This window comes from Piliocolobus tephrosceles, chromosome 1 (assembly GCF_002776525.5).
Source record: "Piliocolobus tephrosceles isolate RC106 chromosome 1, ASM277652v3, whole genome shotgun sequence".
In the NCBI taxonomy this organism is placed as follows: Eukaryota; Metazoa; Chordata; class Mammalia; order Primates; family Cercopithecidae; genus Piliocolobus; species Piliocolobus tephrosceles.
In genome coordinates this window covers 81,687,604-81,701,362 of record NC_045434.1, presented here as the reverse complement: position 1 = coordinate 81,701,362, position 13,759 = coordinate 81,687,604, and the positions used below count along the sequence as shown (strand labels likewise).

General features: G+C 36.0%; 1 protein-coding gene across 1 annotated transcript in view; it reads right to left on the bottom strand.

Annotated features, from left to right (window-relative positions):
• DNAH14 (dynein axonemal heavy chain 14) overlaps positions 1–10,302 on the bottom strand; it is a 628,991-nt gene extending 618,689 nt beyond the window's left edge. Inside the window, exons 1-3 of the mRNA XM_031935270.1 lie at positions 10,193–10,302; positions 7,573–7,712; positions 2,343–2,492 (exon numbers count right to left, since the gene is read on the bottom strand). Of these exons, the coding sequence (XP_031791130.1) occupies positions 2,343–2,492; positions 7,573–7,712; positions 10,193–10,269 (367 nt within the window). The 5' untranslated portion in view covers positions 10,270–10,302. The remainder of the gene's footprint in view (positions 1–2,342; positions 2,493–7,572; positions 7,713–10,192) is intronic.
• Positions 10,303–13,759: the final 3,457 nt, after the last annotated feature.

Here is a 13,759-nt window from a genome sequence, read left to right as displayed (position 1 = left end):
CTCAGGGTCTCACAGGGCTGAAACCAAAGTGTCAGCTGACCATGCCCTTATCTGGAGGCTGGGCTAGCGAAAGACTTGCCTCTAAGCTCCTCAGGTTTGAGGTGGAATTCGTTTCCTTATGGCTGTATTACTGAGGTCCCCATTTTCTTGGTAGTTGGCTGGGTACAGTTCTCAGCGAACTTTAGGGTTCTCGCCATGTGGCCCTCTCTACAACACAGCAGTTTGCTCCTTCAAAGGCAATGGCAGGGGCTCTGCTACTACTTCTGGTCTCTTAAGGGTTTATCTGATTAGGTCAGGCTTGCCTCTAATAGTCTCCTTTGATAAATTTAAAGTCAACTGATTAAGAGTCTTAAATACATCTGAAAATCCCTTTGCCATATAAAATAACATAAAAGCATGGGAATGACAGTCTATCATATTCACAGGTTCTGTTTCCACTTAGGGGTAGGCAATTATACAAAGCAGGTACACCAGAGGGTAGGAATACTGGAGGGCATCTTACAATTCTGTCTACAACTCCCTTTTTTAAAAAAATGACTAAATGTTGTTAAATCCCGGTAATGAGTATATGAATACTAAATTATTTTCTCTATATTGTATATTTGAAACTTTTCATAATTGTTTTAAAATCTAAACAAAATGCTACTTAGGTCTTTACCAGTTTACGTATTCATGAATTTATAGAAGCTAAATGAGGAAAGCAAATTAAAGAAATGCAATCAATAAAGAATTAGAATTTTATTTATCTGGCAACCATTAAACCTAAATTACTGGCCTTTCTTACACTAGATACCGATTCCAAAACACTAAAGGACAATGCAACTAAATACTAAGAATTCTTAATGTACAGCAACATTTGTTGCAATAAAGCCACTGTATCAGTTTCCTGAATGCATGATATGGTGTGGCTCTGTGTCCTCACCCAAATCTCTCACCTTGAATTGTAATCCCCATAATCCCCATGTTTGGGTCAAGCGTGGGACCAGGTGGAGTAAGTGGATCATGGGGTTGGTTTCCCGCATGTTATTCTCATGATAATGAGTGAGTTTCATGAGATCTGATTGTTTTATAAGCATCTGGCATTTCCCCTGTTTGCACTCACTCCATCCTGCCACACTGTGAGAAAGGTGCCTGCTTCTCCTTTGCCTTCCACTATGATTGTAAGTTTTCTGAGGCCTCCCCAGGAATGCAGAACTGTGACTGAATTAAACCCCTTCCCTTTATAAAATATCCTGTCTCAGGTATTTCTGCACAGCAGTGTGAGAATGGACTAAAACAATGTATAACAAATTACAGCAAATTTAGTGGCTTCAAACAACATGTATTTACTATCTCACAGTTTCTGTGGGTCAGGAGTCTAGATACAGCTTAACTGGATCCTCTGCTTAGTCTCAAAGGCTGTAATCAAGGTGTTGGTTGGGAATGGATTCTCATTTGGAGGCTCTATTGGGAAAAGATCTGCTTCCAAGCTCCCTGAGGTTGTAAGAACTCATTTCCTTGTGATTTGAGTCACAGCAGCTTGCTTCTTCAAAGCCAGCAAAGAGGAGAGACTTTAGAACAAGTCCACCAGCAAGGTGGAGTCTTGGATAATATAATATAATCACAGCAGTGACAGCACATCACCTATTAGTTAGAAGCAGTCATAGGTCCTTTCCACATTCAAGGGGAGAGAATTATATGAGGGCATGAACATCACCACGTCTGTGCAAGTTTTGTGCTATATGAGGTACTTATAATTTTGAGGATATTCATTTAAAGAAAGGGTGAAGCCTGTGTGAGTCAGGGGCCCTGAAGCTTAGGCTTCAATAGCTTTATGATAAATCCACCTCTGTATCATGGTGTTTCAATGAAAATTAGAAAAGTTTTCTTTCTCTTATAAAATTAAAAATATCAATACTAAGAAGAATTTCAGGCATAGAGAAAACACAAACTAGAAGATGTTAATGGAAGAAAATCTATTTAAATAAACTATCTATTTGGATATTTAAACTCTTTATCAGACAAAGGTATAAAATTGTTAAATAAAATGAAATCATCAAGTTTTACTACAGTTGTATGTAAAAAACTATACAGTTTATATTGTAGTTCTAAAATCATAGCCTTCGGAGATTGTTCTTAATTAAGAACAGTTGTTAAACAGTCTCTGTCAATTATTCAATGTAATATTTTAGATTTTCAAAAAGAACTTAAAAAGCATTTTAATAATCCTTTAAGCAACCAAACATAAAATTCGGTAATACTGTTTTTTCTAAAGTCAGTGTCCAATACAAGCAAACAAACCACAGAATAATTTGAAAAAGTATAGTGATTTCTAAGCAATCTGGTTCAATGATACCACATACCTGTTCTATCATATGACATAGGACTGGCTTTCCTAACTTTTGGACAAGCATGAGTTTGATCCTTTTTTCTCCATGACTTCCCTTTCTCCCTAAGGGAAGCTGGTTCTGGAGAAACCATATGTTGTTGAGTTACATTTTCTTTAAGGTAATCTGAAAATAAAACCATTATTAACTGAATAACTAGTGTGAGATATAAATAATACCATAGTAATTCCTCATACCCAGCAATACAGTTAATGATTATATAAGGCTGTATCACATAGTAGTTAAGAGCACAGGCTGCCTGGGTTCCAAGCTCATATACAAGCTTTAACACTCATAGTCATGTGATTTACTTTGTAAGTTACCTATCTGCCTTGCTTTCCTCACCTTTGAAATGAGAATTGTCATAGTAAGAACCTCATAGGTTGTTATAAGAATTAAATTAGTTAATACATTTAAAGCACACAGTAAGTGCTTACTAAGGTAAATGTTAGTTAACTTTATTATTAGGTTGATACAAAAGTAATTGTGGTTTTTGAATATTATACTAAATCTTTAAAGTGTGAATCCTCACATGAAATAAATACAGAAATGACCCTTTTTATTAACTGTAATTTGATAACTGAGCAGAGAAAATATTTAGATATAAATACAGAAAAGTAACAAAAGGTCTATTTCTTATTTTGTCTATGGCTTACCTAATTGGTAGACTTAACACATAGAAGAATGGGGAAAATAGTAAAAACAGAGCTTTGAAGACAGAAATACATTTTCTTGTTCTCATTCATTTAACAAATACTTCCATAGTACAAGGCACCGTGCTACAATTTAGTAAGGCAAAAGACAGGATAATTACAAACAAAACAAAGGGGTACAAATGAAATAAACAATAAGTTTTATTTCAACCAACAGTCCTAATTCAGGAGAGAGAGAGATAATTTCCCACTTGTATAATCAGAGGAAACCACAGACCTCTCCTGTTCCAAAGATCAAATGTTGAATGATGGTAAGGCTTTCAATTGTGGGGGAGTGAGGAGGAGGGTAGCTGGGGATGAGAGAAAGATAAGAAAACAAGAGGATTGTTCAGGAAATCGCAATGAAAAAAAAATGTGGCATTAGTGGAAAGATTGGTGACGTAGTTGTGAAAACTTTCTTCTATCTTTAAACTCTATTCCTCTCTACCTTAGTTGAAATCTAGTTATTCCCTATGGCACTACTGACATGCGACTCTCTGGTTAGTGGCTGTATATTCCCACACTCCATTTACCTCAAGATTGGAAAGTGAGCTTGTTTTAACACTCCTCACTCTCCATTCACCACTTCCAAATCATTACAACGTGCCCTCTTCCTGTAATAAATAACATAAAAATCTATTCCTTTGAAGCTCATGCTTTTTGATTACACTATATTCTTCCACTCTTCATTGATAAGTACCAATTGCCTGGTCACTCAATCTGGAACTCTAGCTAAAGGGAGAGCCAACTTTCTCCATACTAAATCTGCCATCACATGGATGACTTCAGTGTTCATGAATTAAGACCTGTCTAAAGCTGTGCTCTCCTCCCTTCTTTTCTGGATATCCTCCCATCACTAACTCTACATCAACCAACCACTTTCGCAATTACATAATAGTGCTTGTCATCACTTGCCCTCCATCCTCTCAGCTTGTTTAATTCTCCCAACATGACCATTCTTTAAGCTCATCAGGAACTCCAGTCCGTTGCCCCATTGCTTTCTTACAATCCATCATCCCTCTATTTTATTTCATCTTTCTCTTTATCCAGCTTAGATTATGTCTTTCTGTAGCACTCTTGCCAATATCCTAAACTCCCTCTTTCTGTTGGCCTCACCTGTATGGCAAAACACTGCCCCTGGATAAAACCAATTCTATGTGTTCTTTTGCATACATTTGCACATTCCAGTGCTATTAGAAAGAGGCCCTATGTGGATTGGTAACCCCCAAAATTCATTTTAATTAACCACAAATGGACCCTGAATGCAAACCAAAAATCCTATCGTCTAACTTGCTCTTCTTCCTTTTCAATGACTATTTCAGATTTTCTCCATGCTCCTCAAATCTCTAAACCTTTACCTTTCAGTCTTTCTCTTCCAAAGGATCTCAATGCCTACTTCCCAGGGAACAAAAAAGCATCAGTGGGAATTCTTTCAACTTGCCATTTTCAAGCAAACGAAGCAACCCACTTGTGCACCCATCTTTCCCTCCTGTCCTCCTGACTTAGTAAAAAGGTATCTGGTTTTCCTCTCATCCAAGACCAGTCCTTTCCACATTTTGTTTAGATCCTGTCTCTTCATGCCTACACTATTAACTACTCCTTTTTTCTTTTGCATATCCAAGCAGCTCCTATCTCAAATAAAATCATAGCTCCCTCTGGTTATCAATCTATATTCTGCCTTTCTTCACAGCTAAACTTCTCTGAAGAGTTGCATATAGTCACTAACTCTATTTCCTCATTTACTATCCATTTCTTAATCCAATCTGGTCTGGCTTTGGAACGTCACAAAAACAGCACTCGAGTCCCATATTCTTGAGGTCAGTAAATTCAATGGACATTTTCTAGTCCTCATTTTACTTACCAGTGTTATTTGATACTTTAGACCACTTCTTCTCCTTTTGGATACAATTGTTTCGTTTGAGTCCTGTGACAATTCCCACTCTCTCTTTCTTGTCATCCTATTCAGCTTAACTCTGACCAATCCCATGTTCTTTGCCACTGGCCTTTTCCTGGCTCGTAACTGCTACATTTCCTTGGCCCTGTTTTAGTCTCACTTTATACATTCTCCCTGGTCAATCTCATCAATAGCTATGGCTTAAACATCCACACACATGATTACTCCCAAATACATCACCTCACCCCTAACTTCTCTGAGTTCCTGACACATATATTCAACTGCCTCCTAGACATCACTGGCATGTGTCAAAAGTACTCCAAATTCAACATGTCCAAAATTGAACTCATGATCCTTCCTCTAAACTCCTGACCTTTTTTTAAGGACTTCCAGTCTTAGTGAATGGGGCCACTATTGGTTATTTTAAGCAAGCCCAAGGTGTAGGTATCATCTTCAACACCACCTTCTCTCTCACCAACCCATCACCATAAGTGATAATTGTACCTTCAGAATATCTACAGCCTCCTAAATGGTCCCCCTGTATCGATTCTTGTTCTCTTTCAATCTGTTCTTCAATATACAGCCAGAGTGATCTTCGCAAAACAGAAATCCTCATATTAACTCCTTGCTTAAAACCTTTCCATGGCTCTTATCTTCAAAGCATAATGACAAAATTCCTTAATGTGGCCAAATTCTTGCTTTACCCAACACTTGTATCCCTATCTAGCCTTATATTTCTTTCCTCTTTCTTAAGAAAAATAGCAAAAGGCTCAGAGTACTCCTTCTACTTTTCACTCTGTTGGAGGGAAAGCTTTGACAAGCCTGCAAACACAGCTATCTGTAAGGTCTAGGCACTCCACAGATTAAAACATTCTGGCCCAATGAAGGCCAGAATTCTGGAAGCTCAGGCCCCTTCCAGAAATCAAATATACCCATCTTCAGGCAGAGGATGAAGAAAACTAAAGGTATACCTAAATATTGTTTGTGGTATGCATTTAATAGGTAAAATAGGAAGAAATACAGTCATGTATTACTTAATGACAGGGATACATTCTGAAAAATGTATCATTAGGCAATTTTGTCACACAAATATCAAAGGGTGCACTTACACAAACCTAGGTGGTACAGCCTAGTACACACCAAGGCTATATGGAATAGACTATTACTCCTAGGCTACAAATCTGTAAGCACATTTCTGTACTGAACACTGTTGACAACTGTAACACTATACTATGTATTTGTGTATCTAAACACATCTCAACGTAGAAAAGGTACAGTGAAAATACAGTATTATTATCTTATGGGACCATCATCATATATTCAGTCCATCATTGACCAAAATGTCATATGCAGAACATGACTATATATTATTACTAAAACAAAGTATGGTCTAGTCCATAGAGAAGAGGAAACACTAATTTTGGCAGACCCTAAAACACCTGAGAAACAGTAACATTTAAAGGCAACACAGAGAAGTGAAAAACTCATAAAAGAGACTGAAAATGAGGAGATAGACAAGTTATCAAGAAAGCCAGGTGAGTATTTCCTTAAAAGTCAAGGGGGAAAAAATGGAAATAAGTGGTCAAATAATAAAATATTGCAGAATGATGCAGTGAAATACAAATCATTTTATTTATAAATTAATTATTTTATAAAGATTAGCGACAAGGAGGTATCTGGTGACCTTGAAAGAGTCTTACCAGTAGAAGGAAAGAGAGAGAACCCAGGTTGAGGAATGAATTAGAGGTAAGGAAGTCTAGGCTACTCTTTCAAGAAGCCTGATAACTGTGAGAAGGCAATACAGAACCAAAGATGTTTCTGGGTTGTTTTGTTTAAGGTGTTTAAGCATGTAGCTTGTTTATGTGCTGACAGAAAAAGAGCCAGGAGAAAAAGAAGACATAAGAGAATATATCTGATGGACCCCAATTTCCTGAGGAAATGGCAGAAGCAGAGCTCCAAAATGAGGTGGCAGGATTTACTTCAAAGGAGAGGAGGTACAGTTTTCCCCACAAAAGCACCATAAATGGGGCTGAAAGCTTACAAAAGTGAGGACATAAAAGTGCTGGATGAGAAAGGAAGTTGTGGTAAAAAATAAAATCAAATCCTGGAAATGGCAGAATTTGAGTGAAGAAGGAAAGAAGACTTAAAAAATGGAGGTATGTGAGGGAGTAATTAGATACTAGTAGGTAAGAGCAATAAAGGAGGTCACAACACAGTCAGAGGCACTGGGGACTTAGGAGAACCGTGACCCACCTGTAAGGTCTGTACCTCAAAAAAATGACATGATATGCATGAAAAAGTGATGGAAACTGTGAAGTGCTACAGACATATCAGATATTCTGACATTTCACTGGTATTAGTAATATTCCTGTTACTTTTATTATTATTATTATTAGTTAGATTATGTTCCCGTTGAAGAGCGAGCTTTGTATTTGAAGACACTGCTAACTGCTATGACTAATGAAGTGAGTAAAATACCCAACTTTATATTTTGAAAGTAGACACTAATATTTCAATATGTTTCACTTGTTTCCTTAATTTAATGCTATGAAAAATTTATTTCAATTTCCATAAACTAAAACATAAACCAACATGCCTAAATAGTAATCTTGATAAATACCTTCTGTTTTCTCTGATTTCAAAGATTCAGAGAATGTTCTAACTGTTTTATATTCCAATGTTTCCTTTTCTGCTATTTCAGTTGGTTGAGTCTCTAATGGTTTTATATCTTCGTATTTTTTCTCTTCACATTTTAAAAGTCTAAATGACAAAGAAAACAATTCTAAGAAAATAAATGGAAAAATCACACCAACAAAATACTGAGCTATTAGCATATTACCTAAAATTTCACATTTATAATTAAAACAGCTTCTTAGGTTTAATAAATACTATGATTAACATTCTCCATAACTGAAAGATTAAATATTTATTCTGACTTCACAATACAATATAATATCTATTCACTCAAGTATTTTTGATAGGCACTTTGAAAAAGATCTGCAACATTTACGTGGAGAGCCTAGTTAGATTTTAAATAGGTCTAAGTGGTGTTAGGGCCTTATGAATCTTGATCTCATTTTAGAAGATGAAGAACTGTTACCCAATTAAACAGAGTGAAGTCAGAACACAATTTTCTGAAATTTCATACCCATATATTGCCTTCCCTTTTTTTCACAGGACATTGGCCAACTCTCTACTGTTGGAAAAACTTTTTCATAAGAACGGAATCCAAAATTACTGCCTACAATTGACTTATATTGTAGATCACAGTTTTATAAAGCAGAGAAAATTCTAGGTTCTGTAAAGTCTTATATGTACTGTTAAGGGAAAAAAAGTACTTTATCTATTGGTATATTAAAGAAAAATATTTAATCAAATCATTAAGAAGGTAATATTTCTTTTCTATGACAAAGAAAGCACAATGTCTTTGAACTTATTTATAGATCATTTATTAGGTATTATTCTTAAATCCTTTTCCTTTGAGCATTTTGCGTTCCCACTTTGTTTATAAATATCTTGAAAATTTTCCTCTTCATTAAAATGTCTATCTGTACCTGTTGTCCTCCCCACCGTTTTTTTTTTTTTTTTTGGTACTGAATTTTTTGCCATTTTGTAAACAATGTGTAGTAGTTATTTACACATTTTGAGCAGCAATCTTTTGTCACTTTCTATCTCTCATTTGGAATTATCTTCACTTTCTTGATGTCTTTATAAACAGAAGTTACTAATTTTAATATAATTTATCTGCATTTTCCTTTATGGTTTGTATTGTTTATGACTTCTTAAGAAATCTTTCCTCAGTCCGAGGTAATGACAAAATGAGCTTATATGTTTTCCTAACATAAAGTTTTACCTTTTACAAGTCTTTTAATTAATACATAAGTCCTTAAATCCTTGACTTTTGGGTATATTGTAAGAGACAGGCTCCATTTCTTCCCCTGCCCCCAGCCAATAAGGATATACAATTGTCACAGCACCATTATTGAACATGCTCACTTACTCTTCACTAACCTATAACGCCAAGTCTATGTTCACTTAAAATGAATGGTCTGTTTTTGGGTTCTTTATTCTTTATTTGTGTATCCTTGTTCTACAGCACACTCCTTAATTATGATAGCTTTATAATAAGTTTTAAGAGTTGTAGGTCAAGATTATCAGATTTTCTTTTTAATAAGTGTTTTACATATTCTTGACCCTTTGCTTTTCTATATACATTTTGTTGAATTCTCAATTAAACTTTATAATTTTTTCATAAAGGTCATAATTACATCATTTAAAAAAAAATAGTATTTATTTGGGAGGCCGAGGTGGGTGGATCATGAGGTCAGGAGTTCAAGACCAGCCTGGCCAAAATGGTGAAACCCCTTCTCTACTAAAACCACAAAAAAAATTAGCCAGGTGTGGTGGTGGGTGCCTGTAATCCTAGCTACTAGGGAGGCTGAGGTTGGAGAATCGCTTGAACCTGGGAGGCAGAGGTTACAGTGAGCCAAGATAGTGCCACTGCATTCCAGTATGGGTGACAAAGCGAGACTCTGTCTCAAAAAACAAAAAAGTATTTATGTATCTAATGTACCTATTTTTTGATACTATTACAAATGATGCCTTTTGCTTTCCTAGGATTTCTCAGTTGTTTGTTAATTTCTCATATCCAACAACCTCCTTCTCACTGTTTTGGCATATCCAAGGTTGTTCTGGGGGAAGGAGCCAACAACCAGTGTTAACTTGCCTATCTTGTTAGAAAACACTCCCTGAGAAACTAAGGTTTTTCTTTTTTTTTTTTTTTTTTTTTTTTTTTTTTTTTTTTTTTTTTTTTTTTTTTTTTTTTTTTGAGACGGAGTCTCCTGTCACCCAGGCTGGAGTGCAAGCTCTGCCTCCCGGGTTCACGCCCTTCTCCTGCCTCAGCCTCCGGAGTAGCTGGGACTACAGGCGCCCGCCACCTCGCCCGGCTAATTTTTTTTTTGTATTTTTTTTAGTAGAGACGGGGTTTCACCGTGTTAGCCAGGATGGTCTCGATCTCCTGACTTCGTGATCCGCCCATCTCGGCCTCCCAAAGTGCTGGGATTACAGGCTTGAGCCACCGTGCCCGGCCTGAAACTAAGGTTTTTCTAAACTCTAGAATCATCAGTAAATTCTGATATGATATTTTAAGTCTTTCACTGTCAGAATGGCTTACCACCAGCCATACACTGCTGAAATCTTACTTTAGAAAAAACTCTCATTATATTTTATCTTATTTTTACCTCGGTTTTGTGTTGGTTTCCTCCTTGTCCATCTCTTGATTTTCAGTTGTCAAATCAAAGGGTATAAATGTCTCCATATGTTTTTCTGAGTGAAACTACAAAGTAACTGGCTGTAAAAAAATTCACATTATTATCTTTAATATACAATACAATCTGACAACTATGACTATTGGTATTCAAAATGGCATATATAGTTCCCAGCTTCTCAATAGGCTTAATATAATATCCTGACTGCCTTTGTTTCTTATATACAGTATAATTTCCAAACCCTTCACTAAGCTAGTTAGCTTTCTCAGGTCAATCTCTATATTGTCTAATTTCCTCTCTATGGCAATTTTTTTTCCATCTTACATGCATTGGTTTATGTACATACAATTTTAGTTTACATTAAATAGCATGCTAAAGATAATGGTAAGTTTTAAGATTATTTTCTTAGGGGAAATTATCAAAAAGAACTTACGAAAGTCATCAGAAGTGGTAGCTGAAGTTGATGAACTAATTTCACCATTCACTAAGCACTAAAAGGCCACATCCATATATTACTAGCATTCTTCAGATAGAATAGAACAAAAGGGAGTTGGTAATGAAATATAAAAAGGGGAGTTTCTTTCTGATTACTGAGGGAAATCTAACAAGATACAGAAAGTCTTTAAATAAAGTTGATGTGCTACATGGCCGTGTGCCATAACTGAAGAATTAAAGGTAAAAATTTAAGACTGGAATCAATGGAGAATAGAAAAAAGTTTTAGCTGGCAAATGAATATGCTTCAGATAAATCAACTAAGATAGACTGAAATAAAGCAGGGGTAAGAGTAGTTCTTACTACAATAGAAATGCCGGCCGGGCCTGGTGGCTCACACCTGTAATCCCAGCATTTTGGGAGGCCGAGGCGGGTGGATCACGAGTCAGGAGATTGAGCCCACAGTGAAACCCCATCTCTACTAAAAATACAAAAAATTAGCCAGGCGTGGTGGCGGGCACCTGTAGTCCCAGCTACTTGGGAGGCTGAGGCAGGAGAATGGCGTGAACACGGGAGGCGGAGCTTGCAGTGAGCCGAGATTGCACCACTGCACTCCAGCCTGGGTGACAGAGCGAGACTCTGTCTGATAAAAAAAAAAAAAAAAAATCTACACAGTAGGTATGAAGCTACAACTAAAACATCAGTGTAGGACAGTCTACCTATTGACGAGCCTCAAGGTGCAGAAAGAGTCCTACTCATGACCCAAAGAATACCAAGAAAGGCCACAGAAGGATCATTCACTGCAGCCAACAACTGAAGGATACAACTGTGACCGTAACTGGAGATAAGACGAAGAAACAGATCCTAAGGGAAGTAGATTGCACTGGATTTAAAAAAAACAAAAACAAAAAACAAACAAACAAAAAAATTCCCTAAATCAAATCCATTCTGAACTTGCAATAAAGCAAGAGTCAGTAAACTTTTTTTGAGAAAGAGCCAAAGAGGCCAGGTGCAGTGGCTAAGGTCTGTAATCCAGCACTTTGGGAGGCCAAGGTGGGTGGATCACATGATGCCAGGAGTTCGAGACCAGCTTGGGCAACATGGCAAAACCCCACCTCTACTAAAAATACAAAAATTAGCCAGGAGTGGTGGTGCATGCCTGTAATCCCAGCTACTTGAGAGGCTGAGGCAGGCGAATCGCTGGAACCTGGGAGGCAGAGGTTGCCATGAGCTGAGATCACACCATTGCACTCCAGCCTGAGCAACTGAATGAGACTCTGTCTCAAAAAAATAAAATAAAATAAAAAGGGCCAAAGAATAAATATTTTAGACTTTGTGAGTCGAAAGGCAAAAGTTGAGGCTATTACATAGGTACCATATAACAAAAGAGAAAACAAATTGCCACAAATGTTTTATTGATGAAATTCAATAAGTGATAATAATAATTATGTATTTTTTTTGTAATATAGGCCTATAAGAAAAATAGTGTTCTTTGGGGGAAGATAACATCTCACTTAACTGGGATTCAAAGTTAGTGTTACCTATCACTAAAGTAGCTGTGAATTTTCATGTATAAAAACCATTCTTAGCTTGTAACATACAAAAACAGGTGGCAGGCCAGATTTGGCTGAGAGGCCATCATTTGCCAACTCCTTCAAGAGAGTATATGCTAACCCCAACCTCAGCATTGACTTTGGAGTGACTTACATATTCATGCTCTCATCATTACCAACAAATATCCAACAAACAAGAAAGGTTGCTCAAACTCATTACTAACCAAACTGTAAAAAAAATTAAATGAGCTCCTTTTTTCATATCAGACAAGTAAAAAACATCAAGTTAACCTCACACTTCTCCACAGCAACATTCAAATGCCAGAATATTTCCTAAGGGAAATAAAAAGAATAGCTTAAGAATTTTATACAGAGCCAAGTTTTCATTTAAGCATGAAGATAACAACCATTTCAAAACATGCAAAATTCAATAAAAATATCACCCATAATACTTTCTTGTAAAAGGCACATGACAATAGATCCCACCAACACAGACATTAAGAAAGGACAACTTGTAAATAAATAATAACAGCATTAAACTCATTTAAATACAGAACTAAGTCAAAACAATGAATGGACTTATGAACACAGAACAACATTTTATTTCTATACTTATATTTAGATAGTAAATAAAATCTAAATATGAGTATTGAAGTAATAGTACAAGTAAAACAAAATCAAGATGGGAGGAAAGGGAGGTAGATGGAATGTAGGTAGCATAAGTGATTTGTTTTCCTCATCTTTCAGATACAGAGGTCAACAGACACTGACTGGTTAAGGCTGATAAATAAAATAACGGAAGTTTAAATATATTATTAAAAAGTGTAAAATTATCCATAAGAAGAACAAAAATTATAACATAAACAATGGAAATGTGGGAGTAGGAGACATTGGATAAAAGGTAAATTCATGAATTATATTCTAATATCTTCATTTTGCAGTGGGCAGTCAATAGATGCTATCTAAAATACACAGCTCACAAAATACAGATTGAAATATAATGTATTATATTGCAAGTCTTGAAGAAAAATAATAATGCATGAACCTTCCAAAGTATCAGAGGCAAAACAAACTATGTGTTTATATAAAAGAGGGATTAAAAACATGAGAAAAGGTTTAAAATAAAGGATAGTTGTGGTTGACTTTAATAGGTTGCCCATACAATATTCATTTCCTCCTTTACTTTCCCAAACAGTAATCTTATTTTTGTTCAGGTAGATCTAAAAAAAATAAAAGACAGGTTAACTATTACAGAGAATAAAGTAATAAATCAGACAAAACGAATCAAGAGTCTGTAAGAGACAAATGGGGACCATAATGACTGAGAATAATCTTCCAGACATAAATCTTCAGTTTCATAAAGTCCAACAAATTCTAAGCAGAATGAACATATGTTCATACATATATACACATGAGCACCCACATGTGGATACACACACACACACACACACACACACCCAACATAGTGAAACTGCAGAATGCCAAAGATAAGGAGGAGATCCTAATGGTACTAGAGATAGATTACTTAAGCTGGAAAACCACTGGACTAAGAAT